Source organism: Chionomys nivalis, chromosome 9 (genome assembly GCF_950005125.1).
Source record: "Chionomys nivalis chromosome 9, mChiNiv1.1, whole genome shotgun sequence".
NCBI classification, from domain to species: Eukaryota; Metazoa; Chordata; class Mammalia; order Rodentia; family Cricetidae; genus Chionomys; species Chionomys nivalis.
Genome location: NC_080094.1, coordinates 47,801,102 through 47,817,054, shown reverse-complemented (window position 1 = coordinate 47,817,054; position 15,953 = coordinate 47,801,102). Strand labels below are relative to the sequence as shown.

Sequence of the window (15,953 nt, the reverse complement as noted above, 5' to 3'; positions counted from 1 at the left end):
TCGGCCTCCTGGATGCTGGAATTACCGGCATGCATTACCTCAGTTTTGCTTTATGTCTTCTTTCAGATGCTAGGATTGCACAGGCCTTATAATACTTAATGATGTCTTAATAATTCTCCTCTTTCTCTTTGGATGTGTGTGTATGTGGTATGGATATGTGTATGGTATATTTGTGTGTGTGCACCTGTGTGTGTTCTTTCTTGTGCAAGTGTAGAGGTCAGAGGTTGACTTCTGTGTCTTCCTGTCATCCTTCACCTTATTTTTTCATTTGAGACTTATTTTATTTTTAATCATGTGTGTTTGTGTATATGTGTGAGTTTGTGCGTGTGAGTTTCTTCTTCAGAGGCCAGAAGAGAACATCAGAATACCCTGGAGCTGAGATCCACCCATTGTGGGTGCTGGGAACTGAACTCTGGTCCTCTGCAAGGGCAGCAAGCATCTTCCCAGCCCACTTCTTTACCTTTGTCTTTGAGACCAAGTCTCTTTATTGACCCTGGTTAGACTGGCTGATCCCCACCCTCTTCCTTCAGTGCTGGAGTTACAGATCTGCACTACCATGCTCTCTTTTCTGTGGGTCCTGGGGATCTGAACCAGCCAGCGCTTCACCCACTGAGCTGCCACCTCGGCCAAATGCGCCAGCTCATGGGCTTTAAATGAGTTTGAAAGAATTTGTATTCTCTTTAATCATCGTAGTTATTCTTTTGGCTTTATCAGAAAATTAAATTGAATATTTTCAAGATATACAATAGCCTGTTCTATATATTAGAGATTACTTTTAAAGAAGTAGCCTGAAGATTCTTAAATAGTGACCCCTCTCTTTGAAATACATGGCTGTGCATACTAAGATGGTTATTGTATATGTGGTAGAAACTACTCGAAGGTTATTTTAAAGTATTCAAGGAGTGTTGGGAAGATGTATGTAGAAATGATGAATGTATTTTTTAATGTGTGTGTTAGATTGTATGCCTCTGAAGGGGAGGGGTTTTATCTGTTTTGTTCACTGTTATATCTATAGTGTTAATACCATTTCTGGCTGTATGGGTGTTCAGTATATACTTGTTGTATTAAAGAATACATAATTATTTTTTTACTGGTGATGAAATTTTCTTTGAGTTGTACTATATTAACTTAATACAGATAACTGTATAAGCATGAAAATAAAGGTTGTTTCTCTAGAAATTTTTTATATAAGATTTTAGACTAAAATAGATCTTCCAGTTAATTTCAAGTTCTACACAAAATTGTTCTTCTGTTGTACTTAAATATATCTGTCATTTTTTTATTTTCTTTCCTTAGCTATTCTGTTTGAATGTGTACACACAATCTATTCTATTTATCCTAAATCAGAATTACTTGAGAAGGCTGCCAAGTGCATTGGAAAATTTGTTCTGTCACCTAAAATAAACCTCAAATATTTAGGTAAGGTGATTGGTTCTTATGGTGGAAATTGGCGAGAGAGCTTTTGAGACTTGCTGGGTACGTATTTCAGGTCGTTGAACTGTAATGTGATCTTTATTTCTAGGACTGAAGGCTCTTACCTATGTTATCCAGCAGGATCCTTCTCTGGCTCTTCAACACCAGATAACCATAATTGAATGCCTAGACCACCCTGATCCCATTATTAAAAGAGAGGTAAATTAGGGCTGAAGAGAGAATGACTCAGCAGTTAAGAGTGCTTGCTACTCTTCCAGAGGACCCTCCAATGGCAGAGGGATCCGATGCCCTCTCCTGGTTCCTAGGCCCCTGCACACATGTGGCACACATTCACACAGACACAGATCCACAGAAATAAAAATTAAATCTCTTTTTTAAAAAGAGAGAGGTAAAATTTTTGAATAGTGTGTTAAGGTGGTAAGTTTAAAATTTTTTTGATCTTCTTCAGAGAGATTCAAATGATGGCCAGTGTGTATGTGTGTGTATGTATGTGAGTATATTTTAAGTCTTATATATATTTTATTCTTTCTATTTTTAAAACCTCATTTTTGTTCTTTGACAGTCTGGTATGTATAATGCATGCTCTTCATTTTCACCTCCTGTTATCCTCTCTTACCCCCTTCAGCTGCAACCCTTCTCCTCCCATCGCGTCTGTGTGCGAGTGTTCAGAGTTGCTTTCGTGAGCTGGGGTGGCTCATCGCTGACGAAAGTTGATACCCCTTCTCCAGCCGCTGTTAACTTCAGGTGTCCCTCACGGAAAGCTGTTACTTTTATACAAAGTACTACTAACATGGGATTTTTGTCTTGTGAGACAGGGTCTTGCTGTGTAGCACAGGCTAGATCAAACTCGTGATGCCCCCGTCTCAGTCACCCAAATGCTAGGATTGTAAATGTGTCGCCATAGCCAGCCCACAGGAATGTTCTTAATTTATGAGCTGGAAAGCTTGGATCCTGTTGTAATATGATATATTTTACTCTTTTTGGTTTTTTTTTGGAGGGGGAGCTGCCACCAACTCCCGAATAAATCACACACAGATGTGTATTCTTAGTTAGAAATGCCCAGCCTTCGTTTGTCTTGTTTCTTGCCAGCATTTCTTAACTTTAATTATCACAACTGCCTTTTGCCTTTGGGCCTTTTCCTTCTCAGTGTTACTTCTGTATAGCTAACTTTCACTCTTACTCCCTGGCTGGCCCCTGAAGTCCTCCCCTTGTTCTCTCTTGCTCCTTTTCCTCTTTGTTTCTCCTTTTGTTTATCCTCTCTGCCTGCCGGCCCCACCCATCCTTGCTCCTGCCTGGTTTTTGGCCATTCAACTCTTTATTAGGACCATCGGGTGTTTTAGACAGAAAACAATCACAGCTTCACAGAATTAAACACACGCAGCATAAACAAAAGCAACATACCTTAAAATAATATTCCCCAACAGAGTCCAATTATGTATATGATGTTATTGATTTTTTATGTAAATACTATGACAAAAGGAACTGAATTCTAGACCAGAATTATTGTATTGGTATAAAATAAACATACCCCAGTTATATATAATACATAATTTATGATGGCTATTAAATGAACTCACTCTTAAATAAGAGAATTGATTAAATTCTGTAGAACTATAAGATATTTGAACTTTATGGAAGAGAAGTTGTGCTTATGTGTCTAATATTGTTCTGACTTCTTCCTTTTATTAAATTGATCCAGGTCTCTTTATGTATCTACATAAAGAGCGCTGTTCATTCTCTTGTAGAGAAATCACTATATTGGGGGCTGGAGAGATGGCTCAGTGGTTAAGAGCATTGCCTGCTCTTCCAAAGGTTCTGAGTTCAATTCCCAGCAACCACATGGTGACTCACAACCATCTGTAATGAGGTCTGGTGCCCTCTTCTGGCCTGCAGGCATATACAGACACAATATATTGTATACGTAATAAATATTTTAAAAAAAAAGAAATCACTATATCTTCAGTTAAAGTGGTATATGGGCCTATTTAAGAAAAGTTAGAAGTTTATTTCCAATTTAAAACATAATGAGGATTTTTTTTCCAAGACAGGATTTCTTTGCATAACACCACTAACACCACTGGCTATCCTGGAACTTGCTTTGTAGACCAGGCTGGTCTTGAACTCACAGAGGCATACCTCTGTCTCTCCCTAGTGCTGGGATTAAAGTCATATGCCACCATGCCCAGCTATTATAATGAGGATTTGTTTTGTTTTTTGTTTTTAGAGACAGGGTTTCACTCTGTAGCCATGACTGTCCTGGAACTCACTCTGTAGACCAGGCTGGCCTCGAACTCAGAGATCCACTTGCCTCTCCCTCCTGAGTGCTGGAATTAAAGGTGCCACCACCATGCATATTATAATGAGAATTTTGAAGAGAATGTGGAGCTGGGGAGATGACTCAGTGGTTAAGAGCATTTGCTGCTCTGACAAAGGACCCAGGTTTGACATCCAGCACCTACATGATGGTTCACAATATCTGGAACTCTTGTTTCGGGGCATCCACTGCCTTTTTTGGCTCTGCAGTTACCAGGAACACAAATGTTATACAGGCATACACACAGGCAGAACACATACACACAAAATTAAATAAACCCTATGTCTTAAAAAACAAAGAATATTAAATACCTTAATAACTTCAAAGAAGTGAGGTAAAAATGTAGCTTGACTAAAGACTGTGTTATGCCTGACAGTTGTAGTGTTTTAAAAGATGGGGTGCTGGAGAGATGGCTCGGCGGTTAAGAGCACTGACTGTGCTTCCAGAGAACCTGGGTTCAATTTCCGAGCACCCACATGACAGCTCACTAATGTCTACAACTCCAGGATCTTACACCCTGACACAGACATACCAGGCAAAACACCAATGCACTTAAAGTAGAAAATAAATAAAGATTATGCATTTTGGGTTTTAAAAGGTATTTTAAATATAAATTATTTGCATATGCACATTTACATTTAGACATGTATTTAATATTTTAAAACAGCTTAAAAATTAACAAAGACTTCAAGGGCAGTAAAAACTAAGTACACAGCCCATCTGTGTTATCAGATACACAGCATGATTTTTTGTGTTATTAATAGGGTTGTAGTTGGACAGAGTTCAACGCAGTTTACTTTATTATTAACCTTTTGCATTATTTATCTATTCCTTTTTTCTTTTTTACTTTAGGCTTCCTTTTTTGGTTTTTCAAGACAGTGCTTCTCTGTAGCTTTGGAGCCTGTCCTGGAACTCGCTCCATATCCGCCTGTCTCTGCCTCCTGAGTACTGGGATTAAAGGCGTGTGCCACTACCGCCCGGCTACTTTAGGTTTCTTTTAATAAAACAGTCCTGTGCCACAGCTCCAATATATGGCCCACATATCAGTCTTTCCATAGAGGATCAGTCTCCTTACTGTGCCCCCTTTGGTCATGGTGTAGATTCGGAGGACCCTTCTCGGCTGCAGAAACAAAGCTGTCTCCCAGCCTTGTGGCACTCTCCCTTCCCCATGTCCTCATTTCCCCTTCATATACTTATTAGTCCCCTCTTCCCTCCCACTTAGTTCAAGTTCACACTTTTTCCTTTTTTTAATTTTTGGTATTGGAGAATAGGGCCTAGCACCTCTCATATCTTAGGCAATTAAGTGCTTCACCACTGAGCTACAACCCCAGGAAAACTGGCGTTTATCACCCATTAGCTAACTATCCTGAAAGTCTTTACATAAACGGAACAGTTAGCTTATTCTAAACACATTTGTTGTACTTATTGGTGTTATTGTGTAGTTTTCTAATACCGTTTTTCCTTCTCTCACTAGACTCTGGAACTTCTTTACAGAATTACAAATGCACAGAATGTGACAGTTATTGTCCAGAAAATGCTTGAATATTTGCATCAGAGCAAAGAAGAGTATATCATCATCAACTTGGTTGGCAAAATAGCTGAGCTGGCCGAGAAATATCCTTTGCTTCAACTGTGGCACATACGTACCTTTGTGCGCTGACTTGAAATGGTGGCACAAATGTGACCGCTGGTGACTTGAGTTCAGGGACCCAGCAATTACTTGAATTCCTGATTCTTAAGCCTCAGAGATTCGTATAGACTTCTTGGGGTTAGCTTCTTTTTAGGTATCTGTTGGGATTTGTTAGATAGCTTTGACCTATCAGTGGTCAACTTTTGGACTGGTGACATAGGCATTAGAAAGAGGTGAAATAATGTGTGCTCAGGTGAACACACAGCGTTAGCCTCTCTGGAGTACGTATGAATCTTCCATTTTTTTGCTTGTCACAGATAGCTGTCTCATTTCTTCAAAGTATTCATGTTTGTTTATTGAATGTCTGCTATATGTAAGCAGTGCTTGATAAAGTAATGTAAACTCAGTTTGTTCACTCGCTGAACACCCATTCTATAGATAGAACCGGACTGTAGAGCGTTTTGGGTAGAAGTTAGAGATAAAAGCTGCCACACTGGCATGGCTCGGAGTTCCTTTTAATCTTTTTTTGTTTGTTTGTTTTTTGTTTTTCAAGACAGGGTTTCTCTGTGGCTTTGGAGCCTGTCCTGGAACTAGCTCTTGTAGACCAGGCTGGTCTCGAACTCACAGAGATCCGCCTGCCTCTGCCTCCCGAGTGCTAGGATTAAAGGCGTGCGCCACCATCGCCCGGCTTCGGAGTTCCTTTTAAAGGATGATTTCAGTGAGTGTCATGAAGAGGTGACTTGTTCTTAACACTGGACACGTATGCTCCTGACAATGTGTGGTTTATTCAGACAATGAATGCTGTGTTTTCAGTGGCCGGAGATGTAATGCACCCTGATATTCTCAGTAACTTCCTGAGACTGCTAGCAGAAGGTTGGTAAAGAGTTTTTAATTGCGTTTTATTACACTCATTGGGAATCGAGGGAAACTAAACTGGGGTTCCAATTTCTTTGTAGGTTTTGATGATGAAACAGAAGATCAACAATTAAGAGTCTATGCAGTTCAGTCTTACCTTACTTTACTAGATATGGAAAATACTTTCTATCCACAGAGATTTCTTCAAATTATGAGTTGGGTGAGCAAAGTCTATTACATACAAATTATTATAACAACATATTTCCTCCAGAAGTCATTCAGCTCTTCTCAGCTGTCCATTTTCTTTCCCAGTGTTTACTTTTTGAGTGTGTGTGTTTTGTTTTTTTGAGACAGTTTCTCTGTAGTTTTGGAGCTTGTCCTGGAACTCGCAGAGATCCTCCTGTCTCTGCCTCCTGAGTGCTGGGATTAAAGATGTGTGCTGCCACTGCCTGGCCCAATGTTAACTTTTATATAGAAACTATTTGCTTATCCTTTCTTTGTACCATCTCACTGGTCTGGTCTTTGGTAAGGGTGGTTTTGTTGTTGTTGTTGTTGTTGTTTATTTTTTTTTTTTTTGCTTTGTTTGGGACATTATTATGTATCTCAGACTGGACTCAGACTTGCTGTGTAGCCACAGAAAGCCTTGAATGTCTTATTCTTCGGCTTCTACTTCCTAGGATTATGGGCATGTACCACCATGCTTGGTTTTATGATTGCTGGGTACCAAACCGCAGCCTTCATGTATGCTAGGAAAATTAACTAAGCTACGTTACATTCCCAGATCCTCTGTGTATGGTTTACATATAACTGATATCAGTGGTGTTTGGGTGTAGTTAATGGGATAATAAGATGAAACAATCTTCTCACAAACAGAAGTCCTTCAAAAATTAATTTTTGAGATGGAATTTGGGTTACCTGCTCTTCTGGAGCTTTCTGGCTTTTATTTACTAAAGCCTCTTGTAAAATTAACTGGTTTTTGTTGTTAGTTATTTTCCTTTGGACTTTTTTAAAAAACAGATTATCACTGTAGCCCTGGTTGGCCTGAGACTCACTGCTAGTTTGCCTGGAACTCATGTCAGTCCTACTGTCTGAGCCTCCCAGGGGCTAGGTTTATAGGCACTGACTCTGACTCCCTCCTCGCTCAGTCTTTTCCTCCTGTTCCTAGCAGCTCTATCTTTGTGGTTACCTTTGAGCTCATCTTTATTTTCTTTCTTTGCTGCTACTACTAGTATGCTAAAGACATTTACTGTGTAGTAAATGCCATCCAGGGAAGATTTTGTATTCCTTGAATTATATTTATAAGATAATTTTTTTTTTTTTGGTTTTTCGAGACAGGGTTTCTATAAGATAATTTTATCATTAATAAAATGATTGTTAGAGCAGTCATGGATATTGCTTGAGTAAGTTAGATGTGAAAAAAAGAAAAAGAAATATATGTAGCACCATCAATATTCTTTTTTGTTGTTGTTGTTTTTTGTTTTTTTGATTTTTTTCAAGAAAGAGTTTCTTTGTGCAGCACTGACTGTCCTGACTTTGTAAACCAGGCTGACCTCAAACTCAGAGATCCACCTGCCTCCACTTCCCTAATGCTAGGATTAAATGTATGTAAGACCATGCTCTGCACATGGTCAGTGTTCTTGATGTCAGTCCTAGGAACTGTCTTTGTCAGTGTCTGTCTAGATATATGCTCTGAATCCTCTACACAGTCACTAAATTATACTGTCTAATGATAAAAACTAGAAATCTGTGCTTTATAAGAGACCTTAAGAAATACTAGAAATCTGGATTTTGTAAAATCTTACTCTTGTTAACATATGAGACCTACCTGTTTAAATTCTTACTGGAAAATAAACCAACTTCTAACTGGAAGTTCAGAAGAATGCTAACCTATAAAGGTAATTTACTTTATGTATTGCTGCTGATGAGTTCCAGTTCTTTTGTATTGAAGATACCATCCTTAATATAATCTACAGTGTTTCTTTAATAATGTTCATCATAAAGTTATGTTTACTACAGATAGAAGTTGATTCTAGCAGTAGGTCTGGCGATGGACCTCTCCGAGTTGGTATTTACATGTACATCATTGTGTTTACTCCAGGTGTTAGGAGAATATTCCTACCTCTTAGGTGAAGAAAGTGCAGAGGAAGTTATAACCAGGCTCTACAAGTTACTTATGAGTGACTCCATTTCTTCAGAAACAAAAGCCTGGTTGATTGCTGCAGTGACCAAGCTGACACCCCAAGCACATTCTTCTCATACAGTTGAGAAATTAATCCAAGAATTCACTGTGTCTTTGGATACTTGTCTAAGACAGCATGCATTTGAATTGAAGCATCTGCATGAAAATGTGGAACTTATGAAGACCTTGCTTCAAGATACTCAGAATTGTGAAGACACAGTGGTAAGAATCCTGTGTTCTATTCTGTTAAAATTGTTTCCTAAACAGAATAATTGTATGATATATAAGAAAATATAGTTTCTGTAGCGTGTATGATGAAGCTTGTAGTTTTTCTCATGTTGGCAGGAGAGAGTTGGAAAGTTTCCATGTAGATGGAAATTTCTGTTCCTCCTGGTCCCACGGCCATTCAGCCCCAAAGAAACTCACAGGTTACATTAATTGTAAACTGTTTGGTATTAGCTCAGGTTTATTATTAACTAGCTCTTACCACTTAAATTAACCCATAATTCTTGTCTATGTTTATCCATGTGACTTGGTACCTTTTCTCAGTGAGGCATTCTCATCTTGCTTCCTCTGCATCTGACTGGTGACTGACTCTCTGCCTTTCCTCTTCCCAGAATTCTCTTACTCTGGCCGCCCCACCTATACTTCCTGCCTGGCTACTGGCCAATCAGCATTTTATTAAACTAGTATAAATGACAGATCTTTACACAGCAGTTTCATTTAGTACTTAACTCTAAATAGGAGCAGGAGAATGTCTCGTTTGTAGCTTCTGATAGTTTTGAGATTCAGAAAAGGCTGGGAAAAGCTGTATGGAGAGGGGATGGGTTCCTCGAATGTAGCAGGCTCTTTAGCCATGTGTGGGCTTAGCTTAGAAGTAAGGGTTCTGGAAGGTCACACAACATTTCCATCAAGTCAGTGTCTTCCGAATCTGAACAGTGAAATTTACATCTCATAGAAGGGAAAGACTCAGGACAGAGTTTTACAGTGGGGTCATAGCATTAAGGAAACTTTAGGAGGAAAAAGCAGACAGAGCTCTGTGGTGCCAGAGCAGGGCCTCGGGACTGCGTTGATGCTGGGGTCATTGCCTAGGGTAGTAAGGCCTTAGTGCTTGAGACATGGGGTTCATTTTCTGGTCACACTCACTCATAGCCTCCATGCAGTTGTAAAAGGAGAAGAAAATAAAAAGAAAGCAGATCAGGAACTCTCTATTCATCAGGATAGCTTCTCTGACATTTTGAGGAGACAGTCTCAAAGTGTACATTCTAATCTTCAGTCTTTCTGCCCCTCTTCCCCAGTGTTCCCTGAGCCTTGGGAGCAGGAGTGCTGGGGACTGAAGGTGTCTGCCCCTACTGCCGACTGGGAACATATTCTTATTTTTTTTTTTTTAAGACAGGGTTCCTCTGTGTAGCCCTGGCTGTCCTGAACTAGCTCTGTAGACCAGGCTGGCCTTGAACTCACAGAGATTCACCTGCCTCTGCTGGGATTAAAGGCATGAGCCACCACTGCCCAGTAACAACATTTTCTTAATTGAGGTTTCCTACTCTCATCTAACATGAGCCTGTGTCAAGTTGGCATAAAACTATCCAACACAAGGTCAGATACAACTTGGATCCTCTGGATACTGTGCCCAAAACATACAGTGTCTTCAGCAATAGCTATTTACCGTCTACCTCTGGAAAACACCAAGGGCAGTAGCCTGTATGTTTTGGGAGTCTCTTGAACAACCTTTATCAGCAACTCAAAAGAGAGCTTCTCATGATGTTAAAGTTTTTCTGTGGCTCTTAGGGAAACCTTGTCAGCCCAGGTGGGGAATTTCATTTACTATATATGTGTATGATATATGTTAGAGCAGAACATAGGATGTGCAGGTTGGGCTGTGTCTAGAAGCTGAGTGTAGCTTAAATGAGCTGAGGTCAGGTGACCACAGGCTACTTCTGGGTTGATGTGCAGGATATGGGTCCTAGTTCAAGCCTGGAACTTGGGATTAGATGTGGGGACTGGGTCGAGTATGGGGAAGGGAGGAACAGATAGCCACTGGAAAAGAGTGTGCAAGATATGACTGGGTGGAGAGTTTGGATGTGGCATGGGGAGGGGCCTGTAGGTTGTAAGCAGGTAGGGCAGATCTTAGCAGAAGTCTAGAGGTTGGTAGTGGCAAGGAGGGGTGGCCAAACTAGGTCAGGCACTGGATGTGGGACTTAGGATAGATCTGGGGGGTTATGGAGGGTACAGTCAGGCCAACTAGACCCCAGAAAAGGATCTCACCTAAAAAGTTTAAAAGATACATGTGTCAATGATATGATGGTACAGTCTAATCTTCCAAATACATGTTTAAAAAAAAAAAAATCCTGGGTTTTGCTTAACTTGATGCAGGTGGATGCTTCTTTATCTTTTCTGGATGGTTTTGTAGCTGAAGGTCTCAGTCAGGGGGCAGCACCTTACAAACCGCATCACCAGCGCCAAGAGGAGCAGCTTTCTCAAGAAAAAGGTATATTTTCATCCCTTTATCATCAAATGGATTAGAGGGGCATGCTGTTTGGATTGGGTTGGGTTTGTTGTTACTGAGACAGGCTGCGCTCACTAAGCAGTACAGGCTGGTGGAAACCTGGAGGTTCTTTAGCTTTGGGCTCCCAGACAGTGGGCTGCAGGTGTGTCCCAACATACCTGGCTCAGGGCGTAACTTTTAGAAACATGCAGTTGATACTATAGTCATGAAAGGAAGTGATTACAGATATTTATACTTTCTGTGGCTTTTCATTAAGTCTGCTTTTTATCCTGACTAGGGTTTCAGAGTCAGAGGAAGGTTAGCTTCAAAGTATATTTGCTCCTTTAAAGCTTTTGATTAAATTTTTAATTAAATTTATTTAAAGTAATTTTTAATTGATTAAAGCAGTACACAAAGTATTAAGTTTAATTATGGCATTTAAAAACAAATTTGTGTTTGTTGATTCTCCTACCACCCTCCACCCCCTTGGTTTTTTTACCCCCAGTAGCTTCCTTTCTGGTTTTGTGTGTTCTGTTATGGGCCTTCTTCTGCATTTTTCCCTCTCATGGTCCCCTATCTAGTTGCATATCCTAGAGTCACACATTCATACACGTGTATACATAACACCAAAGACTCCGTATGAGAGAGCTTGCACTATTTGTCTGGGTCATCTTGCACACTTTACAAATCTATCCATTTTCGTGCAAATATCCTAATTTCATTTGTTTTACAGCAGAGTAAAATGCACTACATTTACATTATCAGTTGGTCTATTGACAGATGTCCAGGCTGATTCTCCTTGGTACCGTGAATAGAGAGAGCAGCAATAATCGTGGGTGTACAAGTATATCTGTAGTAGAATTTAAAGTCCTTTGAGTATATGTCCCGGAGCAGTAGAGTCAGGCCATCTGGTGGTTGTATTTTTGACTTTTTGACTGGTTTCCATAGTGGCGAACTAATTTTTAGTCCCACCTGCAGAGTCAGGGCCCTTGTCTTACCACATCCTCACCATCCTTCGTCCTTGCTTATTTTCTGACTGCAGTGAGACTGAGTCTTGAAATATTTTTAATTTACATTTCCCTGATGGCTAAGGATATTAGAGACTTTTTTTTTTTTAAGACAGAAACTGTTTATGTAGCCCTGTGTCTTAGTTAAGGTTCCTATTACTGTCAAGAGACACTAGATTTAGTCCGTTATTATCATGGAGGATGACAAGTAGGCAGCCATGGTGCTGCGGAAGGAGCTGAGAGTTTTACCTCTTGATCCATAGGCAACAGGAAGTCAACTGTGACACACTTCCTCCAGCTAGGCCACACCTCCTACTAGTGCCACTCTCTCTGAGCTTATGGGGACAATTACATTCAAACTACCACACCCTGTATGGAATTCCCCGTGTAAACCAGGGTGACCTCAAGTTCCTGAGTGCTGGGATTAAAGGTATGAGGCGCCATGTCTAGCCAGGATGCTGGATATTTTAAAAGAATATTTCCTAGCCATTTGTGTTTTCTTCTTTTGAGAACTGTCTACTGCTTATTTGATTAGCACATTATTGATTGGCAGGGTTTTTTGTTTGACTAGTATTTTTGTTGTTGTTGCTTAATTTTTTCAGATCTTTATTTTTTTCTAGATATTAACTCCCTGTCTGAAGTATAGCTTCTAAAGATTTTCTCCCACTTTGTAGACTGTCTATTCACTAAGCTGATAGTTTTGTGTGCTATGAAGAAACTTATTAACTTTATGTACAAAGCCACAGAGAAACCCTGTCTCGAAAAAAACCAAAAAAAAAAAAAACTTTATGTAATACTTTGTAAATTCTTGGGGCTATTTCCTGTGCTATTTGATTCTTATTTAGAAAATCCACATCTTTAAGTATATTTATAGTCTCTAATCTAATTTCATCCTTCTGCAGGTGGTATCCATTTTGCCAGCACCATTTGTTGACAAGGCTGTTGAGTTTTTCCATGCATGTTTTTAACACCTTTGTCAAAAATTACATGACCATATCTAAGTGGTTTGTTTCTGGGATCTCTATTCTGTTCCACCGCACTTTTTGTTCCAGTACCAGGCTGTCGTTGTCGCTATGGCTGCATAGTAAAATTTGGGGTCAGCTATTATGATAACTCCAATGGTGTTCTTTCTCCTTAAGATTGCTTTGTATATTAATGATCTTTTATGTTTCTATATGACTTTTTGAATTGTTTCTTCTAGTTTTGGGAAGAATGTCATTGAAATTTTGATGAAAGTTGAATTGAACTCTCTAGGGTTTTTTTGTAGTATATAGCCATCTTAAAATTTTTTAAAGATTTATTTATTTTATTTTTGCATACATATATGTATGGTGTATATGCCTAGTACCTTCAGAGGCCAAAAGAGGGCATCATATCCCCTGGAACTGGAATTACAAACGTGATTCACCATACTAGGAATTGAACCCAGGTCCTCTGCAAGAGCAACAAATACTCATAACCACGGAGCCAGCTCTCCAGATCCTACACATCTGTTTGGGTGATGATGGCAGATTTGACCCTGCCACCCTTGTCTCGCTCTCTTATTAGTTTTAGTTTTACTGGTGATCACAGCTTTGCACACTCTGTGCGACACTTGTTGCATTCCCCTTGTGTCTAAAGAGGTAGATTTGACAGCTAGGTTGATCTAATTGCTTTTTTGTTTTGTTTTTCTTTTTTTGTTTTGTTTTGGTTTTTTTAGAGACAGGGTTTCTCTGTAGCTTTGGAGCCTGTCCTGGAACTAATTCTTGTAGACCAGGCTGGCCTTGAACTCACAGAGATCTGCCTGCCTCTGCCCCCCAAGTGCTGGGATTAAAGGTGTGCACCACCACAATCCAGCCTACTTACCTTTTCTAATTGAATTCTTTTTAACTTTTTAGAAGAGATAAAAAGATAAAAATAAAGGGTAGTTTGTCTCTGATTACCCTAGTGTGTGCAGACTTAAATCGGTGGCAGCTGCTTTACTCTTACTGAACATGTCTGGAAAATTGTCTCTGGATTCCGCCTTCTAATTGTTTCAATAGTGAATAGAATCTCATAAGTTTCATTTTATGCTTTGTTTTAAATAAGAACCTCTGTTACTGTTTTAAATTATAGTTCTCAATTTTGAACCATATGGACTATCATTTTCGTCATCTGGCTTCACTGGACGACAGTCACCTGCTGGCATTTCTCTGGGCTCAGATATATCTGGAAATAGTACTGAAACGGGACTGAAAGAGTAAGTTTCTTCGTGAAGTTGAGAATTTGCTCTGCTTTCTGCTTGTGTCCTCAAGATTATTATTTACAGCTAGGCAGTGGTGGCACGTGTCTTGAATCCCAGCACTCAGGAACCAGAGTCAGGCGGATCCCTGTGAGTTCAAGTTCAGACTGGTCTACAAGAGCTAGTTCCAGGATGGGTTCCAAAACTACAGAGAAACCCTGTCTCAAAGAAATAAACAAACAGGGGCTGGAGAGATGGCTTAGTGGTTAAGAGCACTGACTGCTCTTTCAGAGGACCCGGGTTCAATTCCCAGCACCCACATGGCAGCTCACAACTATCTGAAGATCCAGTTGCAGGGGACACCTTCACACCAATGCACATAAAATAAAGTTAAATAGACCATAAAAAAATATAGAAAAAAAACAAAGATTATTTTTAGGATGACTTACAAGTTTTCATTTTCAAATAATGAAAAAGAAGAGACATATTTCTGACTATGTGTTTAATATCATTGAAAAGCTCCTAAGAGCTACAGTCTATATGAGATTTTGTTTTACTTGCTTCTATTGATTGGTTTCAAAATTCTGATGCTATATGTCTTGGACTTTAAGAACTTATCCGCCTTCTAAGACAACATAAACCTTGCATAATATTGGCACATGAGGTCTAGAGAGATGGCCCAGCACTTCAGAGCCTGGATTGCTCTTGCAGAGGATCAGTTCCCAGCACCATAATGGGCAGCACACAACTGTCTGTAACTCTAACTCCAGGGAATCCAATGCTCTTTTGGCCTCTGTAGGCAACCACATGTGTGTACTGATATACATACACATTAAGTAAAAATAGCATAATGCATATTATTTTCATATTATAAAATTTGAAGCATATTGGAACTTATATATTAGATAAGAATTAAGCATATTTTTCATTCCTTATTATTTGTCATGCATCTGAAAAATATTTTTTGTAGAAGAATGACAGATACAGAGATGAATATGAAATGACTGACTGCCTTTGTCTAAGGAAGCTCTGTTCTTTACTTTTAGAAGCTCTGGGGAGAGAACTTAGCACTTGCTGTACAAGCATGAGGATCCAAGTTCAAATCCCAGCACCGTATGAAAATTGGAGTGGCTGTATATACCTATAACCCCTGCATTGGGTGGTGAAGACAGATAGATTGTAGGAGCTTGCTGCTTAGCCAACCTAACCAAAATGACAGCTTCCAATTCAGTTATTGTCATAGAGAACAAAGTTAGAAGTAGTAGATGAAGGGAACTAGAGAGATGGCTCAGTGATTAAGAGCACTGGCTGCTCTTCCAGAGGACCTGGGTTCAATTCCCAGCATCCACATGGCAGCTTACAACTGTTTGTAGCTCCAATGCCAGGGTGTCTGTCCCACACCCTCACATAGACACAAAGGCAGGCAAAACATCAGTGTACATAAAATAAAAGTGAGTCTTTGTAATTTTATTTATTTATTTATTTACCTGTTATGTATACAGTATTCTGTCTGCGTGTATGCCTGCAGGCCAGAAGAGGGCACCAGACTTCATTACAGATGGTTGTGAGCCACCATGTGGTCACCGGGAATTGAACTCCAGGACCTCTGAAAGAGCAGGCAATGCTCTTAACCGCTGAGCCATCTCTCCAGCCCCTGTCATTTTTTTGAGATAGTGATAGGTGAAGATATTTGACTTTTCCTCTGGCCTCTGCATGCATCCAGATGAGGGCACACTCTAACACTGATGCGCACGACCCCCACCAAATATTTTCAGGGATTTCTTGTCCACCTTGACAGTTGCTGACACAGTTGCATATATATCTTATTTGGGGCCAGTTTTCATTCTGT

General features: G+C 39.8%; 1 protein-coding gene across 1 annotated transcript in view; it reads left to right on the top strand.

Moving 5' to 3' along the window:
- Ap4e1 (adaptor related protein complex 4 subunit epsilon 1) overlaps nt 1-15,953 on the top strand; it is a 59,116-nt gene that overhangs the window by 25,566 nt on the left and 17,597 nt on the right. The window contains exons 9-16 of the mRNA XM_057781135.1: nt 1,297-1,419; nt 1,523-1,632; nt 5,223-5,362; nt 6,139-6,251; nt 6,335-6,453; nt 8,332-8,634; nt 10,786-10,900; nt 13,999-14,122. Of these exons, the coding sequence (XP_057637118.1) occupies nt 1,297-1,419; nt 1,523-1,632; nt 5,223-5,362; nt 6,139-6,251; nt 6,335-6,453; nt 8,332-8,634; nt 10,786-10,900; nt 13,999-14,122 (1,147 nt within the window). The remainder of the gene's footprint in view (nt 1-1,296; nt 1,420-1,522; nt 1,633-5,222; nt 5,363-6,138; nt 6,252-6,334; nt 6,454-8,331; nt 8,635-10,785; nt 10,901-13,998; nt 14,123-15,953) is intronic.